Raw genomic sequence first — 20931 nt, 5'->3', positions numbered from 1 at the left:
TCTATCTGATTTTCACTCTCTCTTAGCGTTTTGTCTTTTCTTTCTATCTGTATTTCTGTACTTGCTGCTGGTTTTATTCAATTTTTGTCATGACACGTTTTTTCTATTACCAATATGTCATGTGAATTTCTGTTTTTCTTTCAATCTGTCTTTCTGTCTAAGTCTTTTTTTTCTATGTTTTCTCTTTTTTTTCTGTTATATTTTATTTTTTGTTCAATTTATCACGTACTATCACAAGGAAGAGGTAAACCGCAGATGAAAATGGTAGAAATTAGGAAGTTACGGGAAATTATTGAAAAAAGGGAAAATCAGAAAAAATCGTGAGGAAATCAGAGGAAAAATTAGGAAGCTATTACAGGAAATAATGAGGAAATTTATCAGTCTCCACTTTTTTCTGTCTTTCTATCTATCTGATTCTCATTCTCTCATAGCGTTTTGTCTTTTCTTTCTATCTGTATTTCTGTAATTGCTGCTGCTTTTATTCAATTTTTGTCATGACACTTTTTTTTATTACCAATATGTCACATGTGAATTTCTGTCTTTCTTTCAATCTGTCTTTCTGACTAAGTCTTTTTTTCTGTTTTCTCTTTTTCTTTTCTTTCTGTTATATTTTATTTTTTGTTTCATTTTATCACGTACTATCACAAGGAAGAGGTAAACCGCAGACGAAAATGGTACAAATTAGAAAAATAAGAGGAAGTTACGGAAAATCATTAAAAAAAGGGGAAATTATGGAAAGTCGTAAGAAAATCAGAGGAAAAATCAGGAAGCTATTACAGGAAATAATGAAAAAATCTATCAGTCTCTATCTTTTTTTTGTCTTTCTATCTATCTGATACTCATTCTCTCTTAATGTTTTGTCTTTTCCTTCTATCTGAATTTCTGTATTTGCTGCTGCTTTTATTAAATTTTTTTTATTACCAATATGTCACATGTGAATTTCTGTTTCTCTCAGTCTGTTTTTTGTCTGAATCTTTTTTTTATGTTTTATTTCTTTTTCTTTCTGTTATATTTTATTTTTTTGTTCACTTTTATCACGTAAGTATTATCGCAAGTAAGAGGTAAACCGCAGATGAAAATGGTGTAAATTAGGAAAATCATAAGAAGTCATGGGAAATGATTAAAAAAAATAGAGGAAATCAGGGAAATCAGAGAAAATCTGGAAGCAATTACAGAAAATCATGAAAAAATCTCTCAGTCTCTACCTTTTTTCTCTTTTTCTATCTATCTGTTTTTCAGTATCTCTTTGCGTTTATTTTTCTATCATTTTTTCCTATCTGTATTTCTGTATTTTCTGCTGTTTTTATTCTATTTTTGTTATTAGACATTTTTTTAATTTATATGTGATATGCGTCTTTCTGTCTCTTGTGTCTCTTTCTCTTTGTGTTTTTTTCTTCTCTCGGAGTCTTTCTTTTTTTGCTTAATGTTAAATTATAATGACGAAAGAGTAAAATTGGACAAAATTGGGAAAATCAGAGAACATCTTGAAGAAATCACGAAAAACAATTTAAAAAATGTAAGGGCAATCAGGGGAAATCAGAGGAAATCATTTAGAAATCATGAAAAAACCCATCAGTCTTTACCATCTTTCTACCTGCTTCAGTCTCTTTTTGCAGTTTGCGTTTATCTTTCTGTCTTTTTTTTCTATAAGTATTTATGTATTTGTGGTTGTTTTTTTTTCAATTTTTGTCACCAGTCATCACACATTTTTTAAATTATTTGTCACATGCGTATTTCTGTCTTTCTGTCTGAGTCTTTCTTTTTCTGGTATGTTTAACTCTTTTTCTTTCTGTTATGCCATTTTTCGCTCAATGTTATATTATCACGAGGGAGTGATAAACTGCAGAGGAAATTGATGTACAAAGATGGAGAATTTAGAGGAAATCACGGGAAATGATTTAATTAAAAAATCGGGGAAGTCTTGAAAAAATCAGAGGAAATTTTGGGAAATCAGAGGAAATCATAAATGACTCTTGTGACTTTCTGTCTCTGTCTCTTTGTGTTTTTGTTTCTGTCTCAAAATCTCTCATTTCTATGTTTATCTCTTTTTTTGTTACGCATTTTTTTTCCCAAAGAAGGCTGGGGTAAAATTGAACAAAATTCGAGAAATCAGAAAAAATCTTGAGGAAATCACGGGAAATCATTTTAAAAAATAGGTGAAATCAGAGGACATCAGGTGTATAAAGGGGTGTGATTTACCCCTCGATCACAAGCGTCTTTTTACCTCTCTATCTTTCTTATTATTTGTGTTTACTTTTAGTATAATTTTACATATTTTATCATTTGCATTCTCGTGTTTTCTGAGGCACTTCCCCCAAGCCTGTGGGCACATGTGTTGACGTAACGTAATACTCGTGTAATCCCGGCTTTGAATTACAAAAAGAATAAAATCTCTTTCGTGACCAAATAGTTTCGTCCACATATCCCATGACCTGATTAACAGTATAAAAGTGCGGGCCTCGATTTGCCCATTTCCGTAAACAAATAAGGCAAGGACCGTGTCGAAAATCCTACAAGTCAACATTTCAGCCCACGACGAACCTTAAAATTCCGCAACTCTTGCACCAATTCACGTCAAACCCATCCTCCTCACATTGCCATAAATTCTGATCAATCAAACAATTAATTTGGTGCGTTTTTGGGGTCACATGGAGCGAGACAGATGGACGTGAAAGTGTGCTATCTAAGCGAGAAAGGAAGTGGCAACAAAATTTTATCCTTATTTGGAAATATCTATTCGCTTCAGAGACCATGTGCTGGTGATATGGGTGGCTCGCTTGAATGGAAATTAAACTTTATCTGAAGAGTATCATTGTTATTCCTTCCGTCGCCTCGCCTATGTTTATCTCATACGACAGCACTTGTTAAATCACGATTTTTTTTGGCTACCGGAAGACTGGGCGTCTGGACGCTGATCAATACTACGATCTAAATTTACGTCGTCTAGCGTGCGTCTAGGCCAAGTTCAAAGCACTCGCGGAATTCGGCGAAAAGCTGCGGGAAAATCACACCGGAAAAAGGGGCTTCAAGCGCACAGACAGGTGCCAATTTTCATAAAACGGAAATACATAATTTATAGTTTGATTAATTATTAATCAACGCCTACACGATTTATAAAACAATACAAAAAAAGATATTGTGACGCTTGAATAAATAAATGGTTGATGATAGGTACTCGCAAATGTCGCTCTTTTTCATCATTTCGTAATTTCAGATGTCCCTATAAATAATGTCTAATCACAATTTATTGCCCAACAGAATTTACATGTACGAGTATTTTCCAATAATTGGACAATACTTACATCAAAAAAATCAACAAAAAATAACTAAATAATCTAATTAAACAAGTGATTAAACTATTAAATATTGACTACAAAGAGAAAAGATTCAAACAAAAGTAGAGAAACATACAGCGTGATTCTCTTAAGATCTAGGTACAGTAGAATCTTTAATTTCTAATCTAAGTATTGATTTAAAATTTTGTATAGGACCTAAATCGAACATTCTGAGTTCAACTAAGTTATATTCCAAATGGCTTAGCTTCGGCAAGTGCGAAAATTTGGCGCCAAATTTGAAATTTTAAGTAGTAACCACCGCGGTAACCACGCATTTTTGAAATGACCTTCTCAAACTGAGTAAAATTTACTCAAATTGTTGGTATTTATCTGTCATAGTTTTTGACATATATATGACATTTTTTTGTTATTTTTATATTTGCAAGGGTTTACTATAGCCCTTGATTTTTTTGTGATAAGTGAATAATTTTTTCTGAATTCGATAACCGAAGGTTTGAATTTTCTAGAATTGCTAGGTTTTAAAAATTTCAAAATTGTCAACTGTCAAAATTCAAGGCTAATATGATTTTTTCAAAACGGTTATCAAAAAACGGCTATATTTCAGTTTTTTCAAATAGAATGACCCTATTTTCTTGATGGCAATCGAAAGAACATCAATTTTTATGGTGACTTTTATCAACACGTCCTATATGTATCTCTCACAGTTTTTGAAATTATCACAAAAAACGGATTTTATTTTGTAATTTTTATCATTAATCATAATCAAGTAGGCCTTGCAAAATAGTCAAAATAAATTGTCAAACTTCAATATTTTATTTAGTTTTTAAGTGGTTTATTGTCGAATAAGCAGCAAGACAATAATATTAAATTATGGTTTATTATAACTTTTAACTTATGGTGAATTATGTAAAGTAAGTTAGTTTTTTATTGAACAAATCAAACATTTCTTTGATTTAGTAGCACAACTTTATCGAAAGTTTACTCGATTGAAAAGGAAAATACATAATGGGCTAATATTCTAATTCTTGCGATTATTTTAAAAACTGTAAGATTGATATAGAAGATTTTAAACAATAAAATAAATAAATAAATGCTTAAAAATAAATTTTCTTTAGATTGCCATGGAAAAAACAAAATCATTCTAGGAATTTGAAAGAATAATCATTTTTTGATCATCATTTTCAAAAAATCATAATAGCCTTTAAATTTGACAGTTGACAATCCTGAAGATTTTAGAACATAACTACTTCGAACCTTTTGTTATCAAACATAAAAAGAATTATTCACTTTCTGTAAAGGGTTCAAGAGCTGTGACATTTTGAATTTAAATATTTCAAAAATGCAATAAAAATAAATTGTTATTATTTAAAATTTCAAAGTTGGCAACACTTTCGAAGTTCAGAAAATTAATTAGTCTTTATACAATCTGTCTATGTTAGATAAAAATTAGAACATTTCAGAAATCCAAAGAAATAAAATAATTAAATGGGGCAAATTCAAATTCCAGAACCACCTGAGATCCTACATTTTTTATAAATAGTCCGTAGTATTTTAAGTAAATAAGAGATTATTTGAAAGTACGAGGTACATATAGGAAAGATTGATAAAAGTCCAGATTAAAAAAAAAACGAAGTTATAGCTTCTTTATTATCATTTTCTAAATATCATACTAACCATAAAATTTGACAGTAAGTTAGCATTTTTGAACTACCTTAAAAGATTCTTCAAATTTTCAGTTTTCAAATAGGTATTAAAAAATTATACACTTTTTAAAAAGGTTTTAAAAACTGTATACCCCTGTATAACCAGGTGCAACTTAAAAATTAGCCAAAAAATTGACATGAGGTGCCTAAAAACAGATAAAGTCCAATAACTTGGGTGCGTTTTATTCTGTTGAGGAGGCGAATTCAGAAGTGCAAGAAAATGAGTGATTACAATTTAAATTTGGCGTAAATTTTACGCAGTTCTGAAAATTTCGCAGCTCTAGTGTAGGCACCAGAAGAATCACCTTGTATATCGTTATTATTATGATTGTATACTACTTAAATTTTAATAAAAAAAAATAAAACACATCCACCCATCCATTCGTTTATTATAAATTTCCAGATATTCTGAGTGTTGGTTTATTCTATTAAAAAGGCACCTCTTTAGTTTGTTTCACTTGAATTTCCTTCCTGTTGTGTCACAACAGGGTTTTTTGATTGAGGTTTTTGCAAAATTCTGTGATAAATAATTCCAGTACATACCGTGTGACATCAGGAAAAAGCTTATCTTTATATTTTTCCAATGATTACGATAATTCTAGAGAGCAATACTTTAAACTGATTGATCACTATTTTTAGTCATTAAAAATTTCCCCCAAATTCAAAGAACTATACAATTTTTATTACCTGAAGCGTGTTAAAAAAATTAATTATTAAATTTATTCTTAATCTTAATCGCAAACTAAGCACAAACCTCGTATTTAATAATAAGCGTTTCAAAACTATAAAAACTCCAACATCGCATTTTTGAAACAGCTACTAGAAACTAGAAAGTTCGTATCCGTAAAATTACATAAAACACCCTGTAGGTCAGGTTTACCAGTCATGGCTACTTAGATTACGCTGTTATCAGGAACATTGTTTAGAGCTCGATACAAGGAAAATAATAAGTGTATGACTTCAGAAAAAAGTTTTAATATTGAGTCAGCTGCTTGTAGACGATTACAGGTCGTTTTTATTTTTAGATTCACTTTGCATATTTATTTAATTTATTGTAAAGCGATACCATTTAATGCAGAATCGAACAAATAAATTTGGGGTCAAAGTTTTTAAAGCCGTAATATGGACGATTTGAATCCAAGAATCTAACAAAAAAAACTTGATTTATAAGAAAAATAAAGTTGTTCAAGTGAGATCATCTCATCGTTTCACAGTATCCACGTATTTGTTCATACAATCATCAAAGAAAAATGTTATCAGTTGATAAAAATAGTTGTTTTGAAACTACTACAGCTTTCTTTGAGCAAAAAAAGTTAGTTTTTGTCGTATTACTTCTATTTTGCGCATTTTCCCTGGTGAAATTTCCACGTGAAGCTTTCCCTTTTCCAAGAGTTTAGGTCAAATATGGAGTCGTGCAGTTGACCTTCTCTCACCCATCGTAAGAATTTTCAAAGAAACCGAAAATCCTCCCATGAATAGGAAAAGCGCGCCATTAAGCGCCCGTCTGGATGTTAAATAATGCAGTACCTAGCCCATAAAAACCGTTGAATTGAATCAATCTCGCTCGTTAGTGCCATTAATGGGCAAAAAGCGCCGACTTGATTTTATGAAACCGTAACTGTACCAGCGTCCCGTTGGAATCCGGGGCTTCCACCAGCCGGCCCATCGGCCATCTGGCGCCGGGCCCCATGTGCCCCCATGCCATAAGCCCCAAGGTCGTCGAACGACATGAATCAAAAAGCCGGCCGGCTACTCCATCTCAGGTTAGGTTAGGCAAACGCCTCGACCAATCAGAACTCCGCGTCCGCTTTATGCCCATATATGGTAACATTCGCGTTGTGAATGAGCTGGTGGGGCGGACGAGTCCACGCGCCCGCCACGCAGGGGAGGCCGCACCCGACCCGGCAACCGCATCAACAATTTCCCGGCAATTGTTTCGATTTTGACAACGTCCGGCCAAAAACCGCCCCCAAATCGCCGCTCTCAGCCGCCCCCAGCGCGAAGAACCCGCCCGGAGCCGCCGAATCTCTCGCTTCTCCACCCGGACTCACCCGGACAAGTCCAGTTTTTCGAACACCGGCTTGCTTGAATCGCACCGGCTTTTCATTCGTTGCTCGCTCGTTGGTGTTGTGTGACGTGTCTTTTCAAACGGTGAGTTTTGACAATTTTTTATTTTTGGGGCTGTCGGGCGCTCCGGCAACCACCTGCGAAGCGCTATTTTCGGCCCGGCAGGTGGTTGCAGCGTTGGCCCGCCGCCAAACATCAAAGCCGGGCCGCGGGACGCTTATAACGATCCCGACCACTGAGCCCCCAGTTACATTTTTTTACAACGAATTCATCATTGATAAAGAATTGTGTGTCATGGGGGGGCAAGGGGCCCCGATGCACAATTCTTCCTTATATGGTAATGTTTGGAAGCGATTGGCTCTGCGCCACTGTAATCTCGCGTCGGGGAGGGGCACCACGTACGTCAGATATATAGCCAGGGAAATTTTCAAATTTCACAGTACGAGGCTTTTGTGATATTTGTGCAGACGTCGGCGAGTGGACGGAACTGTGCTTAGATTTTATAAATTTTTATAGTTAATAATACTAAAGTAAGTTGAAATTTTGTGTGGAATTACAGTGGGGTGTGGTCGTGAATACTTGAATACTTGGGGCGGTGCAGCCCCCTTGTGATTATTTTCCGTTGCGTTTTGATCGATTTGAATTAAGTGGTCGGAAGTTAGCTACATTTCGGTCCGTTTTTTTAACGGTTTTTTTGCGCAATTAACGCAACGGATTTAACGATTTTTTGTCTCGGTTTGTACAATTATTCAGCAATTTTTGATAATAACGCCGTTTTTCCTAACGTTTTTCCAATTAATTATGAGCGGTTGAAGTGGGGTGAAGTTGGCTACAATTTTTTAAGTTGGTATCGATTATGTCAATCAGTTCACCGGTCGGGGTTTAAAGGCATTGGCAAGTTATTTTAATTGTTTTATGTTTTAAATTGAAAATATTGTTCATTCCGTACCAGTAGAATTTTTCAAAATTTTCTCCGATGAAAAATATGCAAGATAATAGCTTCGAATGAAAGAAATCGTGACGTCACAACCGCCTCATCACAGGCTTCTTATCACTGAACCCTCTCAATAACAGATATTTGGACATTTAACTACTTTTTCGACTAATTTCTGTTCTAAAGTCTTGAACTTCGCGAAAACATTGAGGAATTTCGTCGAGTTTTCGTAAAATTCTGTCAGTGTTTCTTAAAAATCATTTGACCTTAAGATTGGACCAAATGCTCACTAGGTGGTTATGACGTCATAATTTCAACTTTAAATCGAAACCATTTGAGTTTTAAGAGAGCAGATACAAAAAAACGGTTTTCACTATTGTAATAAGCGCTTTCAATACTTTAAATCATTTAAATCATTTAAGACAAAAGTGTTTTTTAAGTTAGAAAAAAGTTATCCAACAAAATATACAGGGTGCTAAAAAGTATGGATACAGCCAAATATTTTCAGAACGGTTTCACAGAACACTTCGAAATTTGGGAAACAGTTGAAAATGTTTAAATTCTGTCATCTGAGAACTTCTTCAATTTTCTATCGTCATTTATTTTGAAAATACAAGACTAATTTGATTTTTTTTTATTAACACGAAGGATCAAATTTAATAATTTATTATAAAAAGTATTTTTTTGAATTCAGTGTTGTAACATAACCCGCCATTAATTTTATTTAAAGGTAAAAAAAATCAAAAATGTAATTCTGGATTTCTGAGAGAAGAAAAACTAAGAGTTGACTTTGAAAATACTGATATTAGCAATCTGTCACTTGTACAGGGTGAGTCAATAGTTACATCTGACATGTCCTAAGATACTAGTACTAATTGCACTGACCACTTTGAGACTTTAATTTTTAATTTAAAAACATTAATTGAATCTACATTGTTTTTTCATATTTACAAATAATAATAGCCCATTATGAAATAATTTAGAATTTTTTTAATGATTATCGATCTGGTTAGTTGGAAGCAGTATTATTGGCTGCATATTAACAAAAAATTCCCATATAACCCATTATTGACTCACTCTGTACATTATCCAAAAATGAAACAGCCTATATAAATTTTTATGGTGGTTGGTTATGGCAACAGAAGGCCATAAAAGCATAAAAAGCCCCTTTGGTACGCTCACCGTGTAGGAACAGCGACTTTTAATATGTTACACTACTCCAGAGAGACAAATTTCTCATAGTTTATAAATAACTCCAAAATTTGGACGGTAACCTCCAGCTTTTTTTTCTTTCTAAAATATTTGTTAGGCGTTTCTGAATGTTGATTTAGTGTTTTTTTTTAACCTTAAGAAGGGTTTGCTAGCTACAGCAAAAAAAACGTAAAAAAACCGTTTTTCCACATGCCACAGTGTAAGAGTCAAAAATATCTCCGAAACTAGACGGTTGATCTTTTTTGTTTTTACGGCATTTGATGCGGAATTATTTTTGTTTTCCAAATTTGCCGCAGTCGTTATTACAGGATTTTCTCGTAAGAGTTGGTTTTTAGTTCGGGTTCGGGTCCATAAATATGGATGAGGCGTATTGGTACCGGTTTTAACGGAGTCCATTGTGCGTCGTTTTGTACCGGTTTTCTCGTGCACATTCATTGATCGACTGTTGAATCAATCGATCGATTTTAATTTTTTGTCGTTTCTTTCAGTAAATACTAATCAAGATGTGTGACGAAGAAGTTGCCGCATTGGTCGTCGACAATGGATCCGGTATGTGCAAAGCCGGTTTCGCCGGGGACGACGCCCCCCGTGCCGTGTTCCCCTCAATTGTGGGTCGTCCCAGACATCAGGGCGTGATGGTCGGTATGGGCCAGAAGGACTCGTACGTCGGAGATGAGGCCCAAAGCAAGCGTGGTATTTTGACTTTGAAATACCCGATCGAGCACGGGATTGTGACGAATTGGGACGATATGGAAAAAATCTGGCATCACACCTTCTACAACGAGTTGCGTGTGGCCCCCGAGGAGCACCCCGTCCTCTTGACTGAAGCCCCCTTGAACCCTAAAGCCAACAGAGAGAAGATGACCCAAATCATGTTCGAAACTTTCAACACTCCAGCGATGTACGTCGCCATTCAAGCAGTATTGTCCTTGTACGCTTCCGGTCGTACCACCGGTATCGTCTTGGATTCGGGCGATGGTGTCTCGCACACCGTCCCCATCTACGAAGGTTACGCTTTGCCACACGCTATCCTTCGTCTGGATTTGGCCGGTCGTGACTTGACCGACTACCTCATGAAAATCTTGACTGAACGTGGCTATTCCTTCACCACGACCGCCGAAAGGGAAATCGTCCGTGATATCAAAGAGAAACTCTGCTACGTAGCGCTGGACTTTGAGCAAGAGATGGCCACCGCTGCCAGCTCCAGCTCGTTGGAGAAGAGCTACGAACTCCCCGACGGTCAGGTCATCACCATCGGAAACGAAAGGTTCCGTTGCCCCGAAGCCCTGTTCCAACCCTCGTTCCTGGGAATGGAAGCTTGCGGCATCCACGAAACCACCTACAACTCCATCATGAAGTGCGATGTTGACATCCGTAAAGACCTCTACGCTAACACCGTACTCTCCGGAGGTACCACAATGTACCCAGGAATCGCCGACCGTATGCAGAAGGAAATCACCGCACTAGCCCCATCTACGATGAAAATCAAAATCATTGCTCCCCCAGAAAGGAAATACTCCGTCTGGATCGGTGGCTCCATCCTAGCTTCACTCTCGACATTCCAACAGATGTGGATTTCCAAACAAGAATACGACGAATCTGGACCATCCATCGTCCACAGGAAATGCTTCTAAATTTCTTTTTCCAACTTGCAACATTCCACTATTTAGTCATCAGTTCAATTTCGTTTGTATATTAACTGCGATAGGAGGCTTTTGAGCCTAAGGAACTGCCATGTTTTGTATGTTGACAACCAATGTACGGTTTCAATATTTGCACTAGGCCAAAGTATTACTATCTATTATAATTTATTCCGTACGCAGAAGACTCTATTATTATGTATTTACTTTAGGCTAACACTTATGGGATAATAAAATAGTTAAAATTTGTAAAATACACTGTCTTTTTATTTATAATTTATTCAGTTTTTCTACAATAAATACGAAATACCAAGACGAATTTTAATTCAATTCACTCGTCACTCACCAGGCGTGTTAATAAAAAAATAAAAAACGGACAAGAATTTAAAACAATAGGAATCAAAAGGGGTTTCTTGAACAAAGCCCAAGCTAAAACGTATATAACTCATTTAAACAGCTTCTTCAAATGTTTAACGAAAAAATATCACTTTTATTAAGATATTAAAGTATCCAGTACAACGTATACAAAAGCAATTAATAATAATAATTAAGTATTAACATTTATGAGATAAATTGAATCAATAGGCAATAATCCAAGAAAAAATTTTTAGACTTGATTTATTTTTACTTAAACAAGTGGAGTAATTAACCGTTTTTAGGTATTTTATAGATACAGTGTTTTACCTTGGGGAAAGGAAATTAATTGCAGTTAGGACTGTTTACGAAAATAAATATTTTTTTATTATTTATAATTACTAATGAGTATTTAAATGAATCTAAGTGCACAAATAAAACAAATTAATATGTAGAAAACTCATTAAAAAATTGTTTTGCTTGAGTCTGCCAAAGTGGGTCGTTCAATTAGTAAAGTAAAAATGTGATTTTGGAGCAATACGATTAATTAAATGGATAAGTGATCTTTATCAGTCTTATCACTACAATGCCACCATGTGCAGTCGTGTTCGATTGTGGGTCCGCCAACACCAGGATCGGACTCGCCCACGATGCCGCACCCATCGTTTTCCCAACTCAAGAAGGTATGAAACTGTACAGTTGCGACCACTTGAGAAAAAACTGGCAGTCCGGTTATAAACAACTGAAAGTGGCACCTGAAAACCACCCAGTTCTGCTCACCAAACCTAACTTCCCAATCTCTAAAGCAACCACCGAAAAAATCGCCCAAATCATGTTTGAGGATTTTAAAATCCCAGCTTTACACTTGATCTACCCTTCCGTGTTGTCACTCTACAGTTATGGATCCCTGACGGGATTAGTGGTCCAATCGGGGAATTTTGAATCCCAGTTTTACCCCATCTACGAGGGACATATTCTAGAACGGACGCTTACAAGGGGGCTCCCGGTCGCGGGCCAATACTTGACTGAATTTCTCCAAGATGCGCTCGCAAAAAAAGGGCTTCGGTGTGATTACGCCACGGCGAATAGCATCAAAGAGAGGGCTTTTTACGTATCAATGGATTTAAACAACGAACAGGTGAATGAAGAGGAATTTTTATTACCGGACGGAAGCAAAATAACGCTCGGAAACGAAAAATATTTGATACCGGAAGAGCTGTACAAATCATCGATTGAATACAGCCCCCTTCACGAATTCATTTTCCACGCGTTGGGGCGAAGTGACCCCGAACTGCGCCCCCTTTTGGCCTCAAAACTCGTACTGGCGGGGGGCACCACCCTACTGCCGGGATTTGGCGAACGATTGGAGCGGGAACTAGTCAACGGAGCCCCCCAATTCAAGTTTATGTCAGGTCGCACCCCCCGAGTGGTCTCGCAAGCGGACCGCGGAAACTCCGCCTGGCTTGGGGGCGCAATCCTGGCACAATTGCCCACGTTTCCAAACATGTGCATGTCACGGGATGAGTACGAGGAATACGGCCCTTCCTTAGTCCACACAAAGTTTTTTTAATAAAAATAATACATCAAGTTATTTTCTGTACAATGGTATTGAACGTCTTGGCTGAGGGCGAGTCTGGCAGTTCTGTGACGCACGCCTTGCCCAAAAGAGCCCCAACCCGGGGGTCAATGGGCAAAACCCCCAAAAACGGGACTTGGGCTAGTTGTGCCAAGGCCTCCCCGCCCCCTTTACTGAAAATATTGGTGCATTCGGTACACGAGGGGCACACGAAACCGCTCATGTTTTCGATAATTCCAAGCACCGGGATTTCGGTTTTCTTACAAAATGTGATTTCTTTCCGCACGTCTTCTATGGAGACTTGCTGGGGGGTGGTCACAATTATAGCCCCATCGCACTTCACCGCTTTGAGGGCCTCCATCACGCTTATGTGCTCGTCGGAGGTACCGGGGGGCGTATCGATTAGGAGATAGTCCAAGTCGCCCCAACAAACATCCGTCAAAAACTGCTTAACCATTGCGGTTTTTTTCGGCCCGCGCCACACCACCGCACTGTCCCGGCTATTCAGCAGGAAGCCGATCGACATTACTGCCAGTTTCTGGTCGTTGTCGGCGTACACAGGGACCCAGCTACGAAATTTCCAAGTTTGAGTAACATAACCTCAAAAAATTCAAGTAGCTAGTTTTACCCCCCATCGGTCTGGTGGACGTCCTTGCCCTCCAGTTGGAGCAAGTATGGGACGCTGGGGCCGCACAAGTCGATGTCAAGCAAGCCGACCTAAGGAAAATCGCTTAATTTTTCATTCTAGGTGGAGGTTGGGTCTAACCTTAAAACCCTTTTCTTTCAAAGTTAGGGCCAACTGGGTGCTGACGGTTGACTTGCCGACACCGCCTTTGCCCGAAAGGACCAAGATAACGTGCTTGACGCCCTCCAACATTGCAAAAAGTGCGATAAATTATCGAGTTTTTGAGGTTAGGTCATGATTGTCATTTTTTAGCAGGGAATTTCGGTTGGGTGGTGGCAGCGCGTTTGAATTATTTTTTTTGGAAATTGATGAAAGCCCAAAAAAGCCATTTTATTATTATTATTAATACTAAATAACTTATTTTTGTGTTACAAATAATAATAATAAAGCACTGGATTACGCATTATCACTTTTTGCTTAAAAAAATGTTGCTATAGTAACTCGTTACAAACACGGTCCTCCAGTCTCTTTCCCAACAATGGTATTTCCCTCATTTTGCAAAAAATAAGCAACTAGTTGAGCCTTTTGCAGATTTTAAGCAGAGTTAAGCCGGCTATAAGTGCCTCAAGTGACCCCGGCACTTCAGTTCGTGACAATTCCACCAACGTCCCTAAATTCGAGGATTACCTCAAAAAGCGGGACTACACCGGCGCTATGACCTTACTAGAAGTACAAATAATGATCACAAGACACGATTTAACGCAACAATTTTCCAGTTTATGCAAATCCAAGAGCCCGACGTGAACATAGACCTCTGGATGGGTTACTGCGCTTTCCACCAAGGAAACTACAAAAAAGCGCTAACTATTTATGAAAATTTGCTGAAATCGAAGCCAGATCTGGACAACCTTGCGGTGAATTTGGCTTGTTGTTACTTCTACTTGGGGATGTACGAAGAATCGAAAGAGATTTTTCAAAAATCGGGGCCCAGTGGGCTAAAAACGCGCCTAAACTTTCATTTGTCTCACAAATTGCGCGACGAGGCGGCTTTGATGGAGCACCACGAGCAGTTGCAGGACGTCCTCGAGGACCAGTTAAGTCTGGCGGCTATACACTACTTGAGGGCTCATTACCAGGAAGCCATCGATATTTACAAACGGTTATTGCTGCAAAATCGTAATAATCTAGCCCTGAATGTTTACGTGGCGCTCTGTTACTACAAGCTTGATTATTACGACGTGTCTCAGGAAGTTCTGACTTTGTATCTCAACCAGTACCCGGACTCGGTCATCGCAACAAACTTAAAAGTACGTGTGTGTCCTGTAGTTCTAGTTTGAGGGAAAATTGTAGGCCTGTAACCACTTCCGGCTTTACAAAGGCTCAGTTGCCGAAAACGAATTGAGATCAATCGTCGAACAAAGCGCAAATGTTGGCTTCGGGTACGATCTAGTCAAACACAATCTAGTTGTGTTCCGAGATGGCGAAGGCGCTATGCAAGTGTTTCCATCGCTGGTTGACGTAATCCCAGAAGCGAGGCTGAATCTTGTCATACATTATTTAAGAAATGACGATATTAAGGAAGCTTATGATCTGTTGCAAGATTTACAACCGGCCGTGCCCCAGGAGTATATCCTCAAAGGGGTTGTCAATGCGGCCTTAGGACAGGAGTTGAACTCTGTATTTTTTCTGCTACAAATTGGCAAAATCAAAAATAATTGCGTTTTTTAGCCTGATCATATTAAAACAGCAGAGGAGTGTTTCCAGTTAGTTGGGAGTTCGGCGAGTGAATGTGATACGATCGATGGGCGGCAATGTATGGCCGCATTTTTCTTTCTAGCGGGACAGTTTGAGGAAGTCCTCGTTTATTTGTCCTCAATCAAAAGCTTTCTCCACTCAGGTAAGCTCTCGAATGTATGCAACCAAATATACACTTTCAATTAAATGACTCGAGAAAATACGATTCTTCCACTTTGGCGAGAATCAGGACTGGATTACAGTTGTGGGTGTCCACAAGGCTCAATTTTGGGACCTCTTCTATTTTTAATATACAACACGGAATATTAGAATCCGGAAATTATGTAAATATTCACGTATTGGCAAATGATACGCAGCTATATTATCTTATGGTTTTGATTCCAATTATGTAGAATTGTAAAACCATGTAAAACAAGTTTGCAACTTTATTAATTAAGATTTCTGTTCTGCTTCTGCTTGCGTTTATCTTTTTGTCTATATATTTTTTCCGTTCGTATTTCTTTTCTTACGCCTGATTTTCTACATTCCTGTTTCTGTGGTCAACTCCTTCTGTCTTCTTAGACATCAATGTCTATTTCTATTTTTGCTTGTTTTTAAAAATACACGATATTTTTATCACATGCGTCTTTCTGTTTTTCTGTCGATATGGCTTTTCATTTACTTCTATTTATTTTTCAGTCTCTTTATGCATTTTTTTCTCTTTTCCATTGTCTAGTTGATTTTTTTTCTGTTTGTTTTTCGTTCTGTCTTTCTGTTTTTCGTGCTGTCATGCAATTTTTTGTTTAATTGTTTGTGCTTATGTGCATTTTTCTGTTCCCCAATTTCTCTATATTCTCAGTCTTTCTTACATCTATCTCTTTTTGTGTCTGTCTATTTGTTTTTCTTTTTTTTTTATTTATATCTCACTGTTTTCCGTGTTTTTTCATGCGATTTTGTCTAATTTTCTGTGATAACAGGCGTCTCTATAGTTATTTCTCTATCTGCTTCTACCTTTTTTCTTTCTATTTATCTGTTTTCAGACTTTCTTTGTATTTATCTTTCTATCTGTATTTGTATTTGTTTCTGTTATGTAATTTTTTGTTCAATTTTTGTGTTCAAAATTTTTTTTATTAGTTATTTTGTTGTCACATACGTGTTTTTATTTGTTTGTTTTTCTATCTTTCTTCCTGTCTCAGTGTCTCTATGCTTTACATAGTTATATTATTTTGATCTTATTTTGATTCTAATTATGCAGCTTGTAGAACCATGTAAAACGAACTTGTAATTTTATAAATTAAGGTTTAACAGAATTTTTTTATTATCTAAAGCATTGGTTTGACTTTAAATGCGAGCAAATGTCCGTCAGTATGTATTTCCACAACAAACACAAAAATAAACAAGAAAATTAATCTCAAAATTGATAATATGCAAATAGGTTTTTGTCTGTTTTTCACTCTCTCTATGTTTCCGTTCTGTTTGTCCTCGCGTTTTTCTCTGTCTTCCTTTGTCTTTCTGTTCTTATTATATATCTGTTTTTTTGTTTGTCTGCCTTTCTGTTCTTATATTAACATTCTCCTTCTCTCTCTCTCTCCTTTTCTTCTATCTCTCTGTTTTTCCGTTTTTGTTCATTTTTCCTATTTCTTCTAATTTTTTTACACGATATTTTGCTTTATTTGTGTTATCACATGCATTTTTTATTTTTCTAATTTTTGTCCCTATCTTTTACCTATTTTTATATATTTTTCAATCTCTCTTTGCATTTTATTTTATTTGCATTGTCTTGTTGTTTTTCCTGCTTTTTTGTCGTTCCTACTTCCTAACTGTATTTATGTTTTTCTTGCTGTTTTTTGTTCAATTTTTTATGGTTTTATGCGTCTTTCTGTTTCTCAATCTCGCTATATTTTTTGTTTTTCTTACAGACTCACTATTTAGCTGTTTTTCTGTCTGTTTATTTCTCTTTCCGTCTGTTTTTCTTTCTGTTATGCGATTCTTTTATAAATTTTTTGTTGTTACATTCGTTCTATTTCTCCGTTTTTCCGTTTTTTGTCTTTCTGATTCTGTTTGTTTTCTTCCTTATTTCTGTGATACGATTTTTTGCCCCACTTTCTGTGATCACATGTGTTTCTCTTATTCTTCTCTCTATTTGTTTCTACCTTTTTTTGTCTTTTTATTTTGTAATCTCTCTTTGCACTTGTCTTTCTGTCTTTTCTGTTTACCTGTATTTACGATTTGTTGCTCTTTTTATTCAATTTCAGACATTTTTTATGATTTCTCACATGAGTTTTCTGTCTTTCTGTCTCTTTTTTATGTTTATTTCTTTTTATTTCTGTTATTCGATTTTTTGCTCAGTTTTATATTAGGAAAAATCTTGGGAAATCTGAAGAAATCATGAATAAAGATTAAAAAATCATGAGGAAATCAATCAGTTTTTACATTTTCTGTTTTTGTTTATCAAGTTTTTATGTTAGTCTTTCTGTTTCCACGCCTGTCTTTATACATTCCTGTTCCTGTGGTCAACTCCTTCTAACTTCTAACTTCTTAAACATCAATAAACCTATTTCTATTTCTGCTTGTTTTTTTACGATTTTTGTGTGATCATCACATTCTTCTGTCGTTATATCCCTGTCTTTTTATTTATTTCTATTTATTTTTCAGTCTCTCTTTACATTTTTTTCTCTCTTCCATTTTCTAGCTGATTTTTTTTCTGTATCTCTATCGTTCGGTCTTTCTGTTTTTTTTGCTGTCATGCAATCTATTTATATTTTTTTGTCTTTCTTACATCGATTTTTTTATGTCTGTCTATTTGTCTTTCCGTCTGTTTTTCTTAACAAATTTTAAGTACATCCATCTATCCATCTGTTTTCCTTTTTTTGTCATGCGATTTTGTACAATTTTCTGTAATCACAGGCGTCTTCCTAACCTACTTCTACCTTTTATCTGTCTTTCTATTTATCTGTTTCCAGTTTCTCTTTCTCTATCTGTTCTTCCTATCTGTATTTCTGTACGTATTTGTTGCTGTTATGTAATTTTTTGTTCAATTTTTGTTCTTTTGTTTGCTTGGTTCTGTGTCTTTCTTCCTGTCTCTATAATTTTTTTATGTTTAACCCTCTTTTTTGTTTTTATACAGTTGTTGCCATTTACGTTTAAAGTGAACAAATTTCGCAATAAAAGAAAAGACAATTTTTATCTAGTTTTTTGTTCTTATTTTTATTTTTATTTTTTTTTTCCTTAGTAATTTTTGATTTTTAGCTTAAGTAGAGTGCAATTTTTGAGCATTTATTTTAGTTAACCATTATTAATCCATTTACTTTTCCGTTTATTTATGTTGCTATTTTAGTTAAATTACCTAAGTTGTTTTTAGCACAAAATTAATCATAATCCGACCCTGATAGTAATAGTAATAATTAGCGCAGTTCAGGTAAGAGCTAATTATTTTCGCCATTAGCTGGTGTTATTTTTAATTACTGCTTAATTCCTGTTTGTGAAAAAGCTAAAAACTACGGCTTTACGCAATGTTTAACAAGGCTTGATTCAGGATATTAAATAATCTCTTAATTGCAATTAAATGCATCAAGACAATTACGGCTGATTACGATTCATTGTTTTTCTTATCCCTGGTAGCAAAAACGTGTAGAAAGTGATTAATCATTACGTAGAAATGTTTGTTTTTATTTAATTGGTTTTGTGAAAAAATGGCAAACATGCAATTTTCCTGCTACGCACTTGACACAGTATAAATGAATTTTTTCCAGACGATACATTTAATTTCAACTTCGCCCAAGCCAAGACCGCTTGCAGCCAGTTTAAGGAGGCCGAAGAGACGTTTCTCCTGATTCAGGACCCGAAGATAAAGGAGAGTCCGATTTATATTTCCAACTTGGCTCGGTGTTACGTCATGAATGGACGGCCCGAACTGGCATGGGAGCTTTATTTGAAGATGGAAAGTAGTCCCGAGAGCTTCAATTTGTTGCTTTTGATTGCCAATGATTGCTACAAGATGGGGCAGTTCTGGTACGCCGCCAAGGCCTTCGATATGTTGGACAGACTGGACCCCAATCCGGAGTTTTGGGAGGGAAAAAGGGGCGCAATTGCGGGGGTTTTCCAAGGGGTGGTGGCCCAGAAGTTCCCAGTGGACATGCTGGGTGATGTGTTGCAGCTACTGAGGAGCAGCACCTCGACCCAGGCTGACCAAATGGCCAAAGTAATAAGACAGTGGGTGAAGGAGAAAAGGGTCACGGTTTCATAATAAATAAGCCCCCATTTAGTCGCTGTATTTTCTCTAATTTAATTCTAGCAATAAATTGTGTTTTTTTTGAAATCCAAAAATTAAACTACTACGACTACTAGAAGGCCCCTTTTTTAAGGATTTTGTTACATTTTTAAAAATAGCCTTAAAAACAGGGCAAAATTCTTAAAAAAATATTTTGTGCCGAAAACAAGTGTTTTTAACTTAGGTAATTAGCAAAATAGCAAAATAAATAAATGGAAAAGTAAAATGGATAAAAAATGAATAAATGATATGAGATATACAAAAATTGTTCTCTACTAAAGCTAAAAATCAAAAACTACTAAAAAAAACACAAAACGAAACAACAAAAGAACAACAAGAAAAGAAAATAGCAAAGCTTTAATTTCATTGCGAAATTTGTTCGCCGAAAGTTTTTATTTAAACAAATGACAGAAATTGTATAAAAGCAAAAAATCGTACAACAGAAAGAAAGATTTAGAGACAGAAAAAAAAACAAAAAGAGACACAGAGATAGAAAAGCTGATAGAGAAACAAACAACAAAATAACTAAAAAAATGTGTGATCACAAAAATTGAACAAAAAATTACAATATGCACACAAAAATAGATGGGAAAAAGATAAACGTAAAGAGAGAAACAGATAGATAGAAAGACAGAAAAAAAGTAGAAGTAGAGACAGAAAAGACTAAAGAGCCGCCTGTGATCACAAGAAATTTTTAAATTTTTTTAAAGGTGTTTGAAAAATGGAACGAAATTAGGCAAAAATTTCTTATTATTTTCAAACGTTTTAAAATGGCCAGAATTCAGAAAGGCAATTATTTCGCCAAATTTAATCCAAATTTGCCGAAAAATCGCAGAATTTTGTCAAAAATGGTGTTTTTGCTTCCTTTGATCGCGAGATTTTGTAGAAACGGAACGTAAAGTTACTAACTTTAGTTGAAAATTTTTTATATTTTTTCTTTTTCAATCGTTGTTTGACTATAAACGCGATTATTTTGAGGAATTTTGTCCAAAATAAGCCGAGAAGTCAATGGCGTTTATGCAACGAAATAAAAATTACCTAAACCTGGTCATTTTTGTTTTCATTCTAGATGTGAGATTTTTGATTGAGGCAAAACCAAGATGAAAACACGCCGTTTTCCTGGCGTGTTGAAAAAAGATATGCAAAATTCGGTGAGAAAATTGTCGTGTTTTTAATAAGTATCTACTTGAATGTGGAAAAATTTCTCACAAATCAGTCAAAAAAATCACTAAATTTGAATTATTTTGCTTTTTTGGATGTTTTTTCCATTTTCATTCCGAAATGGGGTTGATGTTTGATGATTTTTTTCCAAAAAATGAACCGAGTTTTAAAATTATTATTAGGTTGAAAAACTCAGAAAAACCCACGTACAGTTTTTAATGTCCAAAAAAGAATTTTAAAACAAAAAAAAATTCGGAATTATTTCCCATCATCAGTGTCTTAAAATAAGGGCTGTTAACAGGGAGAAAAGAAAATACAAAATAACCTAGTCTTAAAAAATAGGGGCTTAGCATGAATAC

At 35.7% G+C, this 20931-nt stretch overlaps 4 protein-coding genes across 5 annotated transcripts; 3 read left to right on the top strand and 1 right to left on the bottom strand.

Moving 5' to 3' along the window:
- The first annotated feature begins 6954 nt into the window (after positions 1-6954).
- On the top strand, positions 6955-11167 carry LOC659219 (actin related protein 1). Of its 2 annotated transcripts, none has more exon segments than NM_001172372.1 (2): positions 6955-7150; positions 9701-11167. In NM_001172372.1, a coding segment is annotated over 1 exon segment (1131 nt). In that variant the 5' UTR covers positions 6955-7150; positions 9701-9715; the 3' UTR covers positions 10847-11167.
- Positions 11168-11252: 85 nt separating this feature from the next.
- On the top strand, positions 11253-12793 carry LOC135266582 (actin-3-like). Its single transcript, XM_064357643.1, has one exon. The coding sequence runs from the start codon at positions 11793-11795 to the stop codon at positions 12774-12776; it is 984 nt and encodes a 327-aa protein (XP_064213713.1). The 5' UTR covers positions 11253-11792; the 3' UTR covers positions 12777-12793.
- Nubp2 (NUBP iron-sulfur cluster assembly factor 2) lies at positions 12753-13748 on the bottom strand. Its single transcript, XM_967294.4, has 3 exons — positions 13549-13748; positions 13411-13499; positions 12753-13351 (listed from the first exon to the last, which is right to left on the bottom strand). The coding sequence occupies exons 1-3, from the start codon at positions 13657-13659 to the stop codon at positions 12790-12792; spliced, it is 762 nt and encodes a 253-aa protein (XP_972387.1). The 5' UTR covers positions 13660-13748; the 3' UTR covers positions 12753-12789.
- Positions 13749-13804: 56 nt separating this feature from the next.
- On the top strand, positions 13805-19442 carry Ttc26 (Tetratricopeptide repeat domain 26). Its single transcript, XM_008198446.3, has 6 exons — positions 13805-13948; positions 13999-14136; positions 14184-14714; positions 14758-15084; positions 15136-15304; positions 18894-19442. The coding sequence occupies exons 1-6, from the start codon at positions 13946-13948 to the stop codon at positions 19385-19387; spliced, it is 1662 nt and encodes a 553-aa protein (XP_008196668.2). The 5' UTR covers positions 13805-13945; the 3' UTR covers positions 19388-19442.
- Positions 19443-20931: the final 1489 nt, after the last annotated feature.

The sequence above is a fragment of the Tribolium castaneum genome, chromosome 6 (genome assembly GCF_031307605.1).
Source record: "Tribolium castaneum strain GA2 chromosome 6, icTriCast1.1, whole genome shotgun sequence".
In the NCBI taxonomy this organism is placed as follows: domain Eukaryota; kingdom Metazoa; phylum Arthropoda; class Insecta; order Coleoptera; family Tenebrionidae; genus Tribolium; species Tribolium castaneum.
The sequence above is the reverse complement of the archived record's forward strand: the minus strand, read 5'-3'. Positions and strand labels throughout refer to the sequence as shown.

What these genes read in the sequence shown, in the direction of transcription:
- Nubp2 (XM_967294.4), bottom strand. Translation starts at nt 13,659, where the DNA reads ATGTTGGAGGGCGTCAAGCACGTTATCTTGGTCCTTTCGGGCAAAGGC. An exon ending in TGAAAGAAAAGGGTTTTAAG is followed by an intron (nt 13,500 to 13,548) that starts GTTAGACCCAAC and finishes GATTTTCCTTAG; the next exon opens with GTCGGCTTGCTTGACATCGA. An exon ending in GTCCACCAGACCGATGGGGG is followed by an intron (nt 13,352 to 13,410) that starts GTAAAACTAGCT and finishes GAAATTTCGTAG; the next exon opens with CTGGGTCCCTGTGTACGCCG.
- LOC135266582 (XM_064357643.1), top strand. Translation starts at nt 11,793, where the DNA reads ATGCCACCATGTGCAGTCGTGTTCGATTGTGGGTCCGCCAACACCAGG.
- Ttc26 (XM_008198446.3), top strand. An exon ending in TCATCGCAACAAACTTAAAA is followed by an intron (nt 14,715 to 14,757) that starts GTACGTGTGTGT and finishes GGAAAATTGTAG; the next exon opens with GCCTGTAACCACTTCCGGCT. An exon ending in TAGGACAGGAGTTGAACTCT is followed by an intron (nt 15,085 to 15,135) that starts GTATTTTTTCTG and finishes TGCGTTTTTTAG; the next exon opens with CCTGATCATATTAAAACAGC.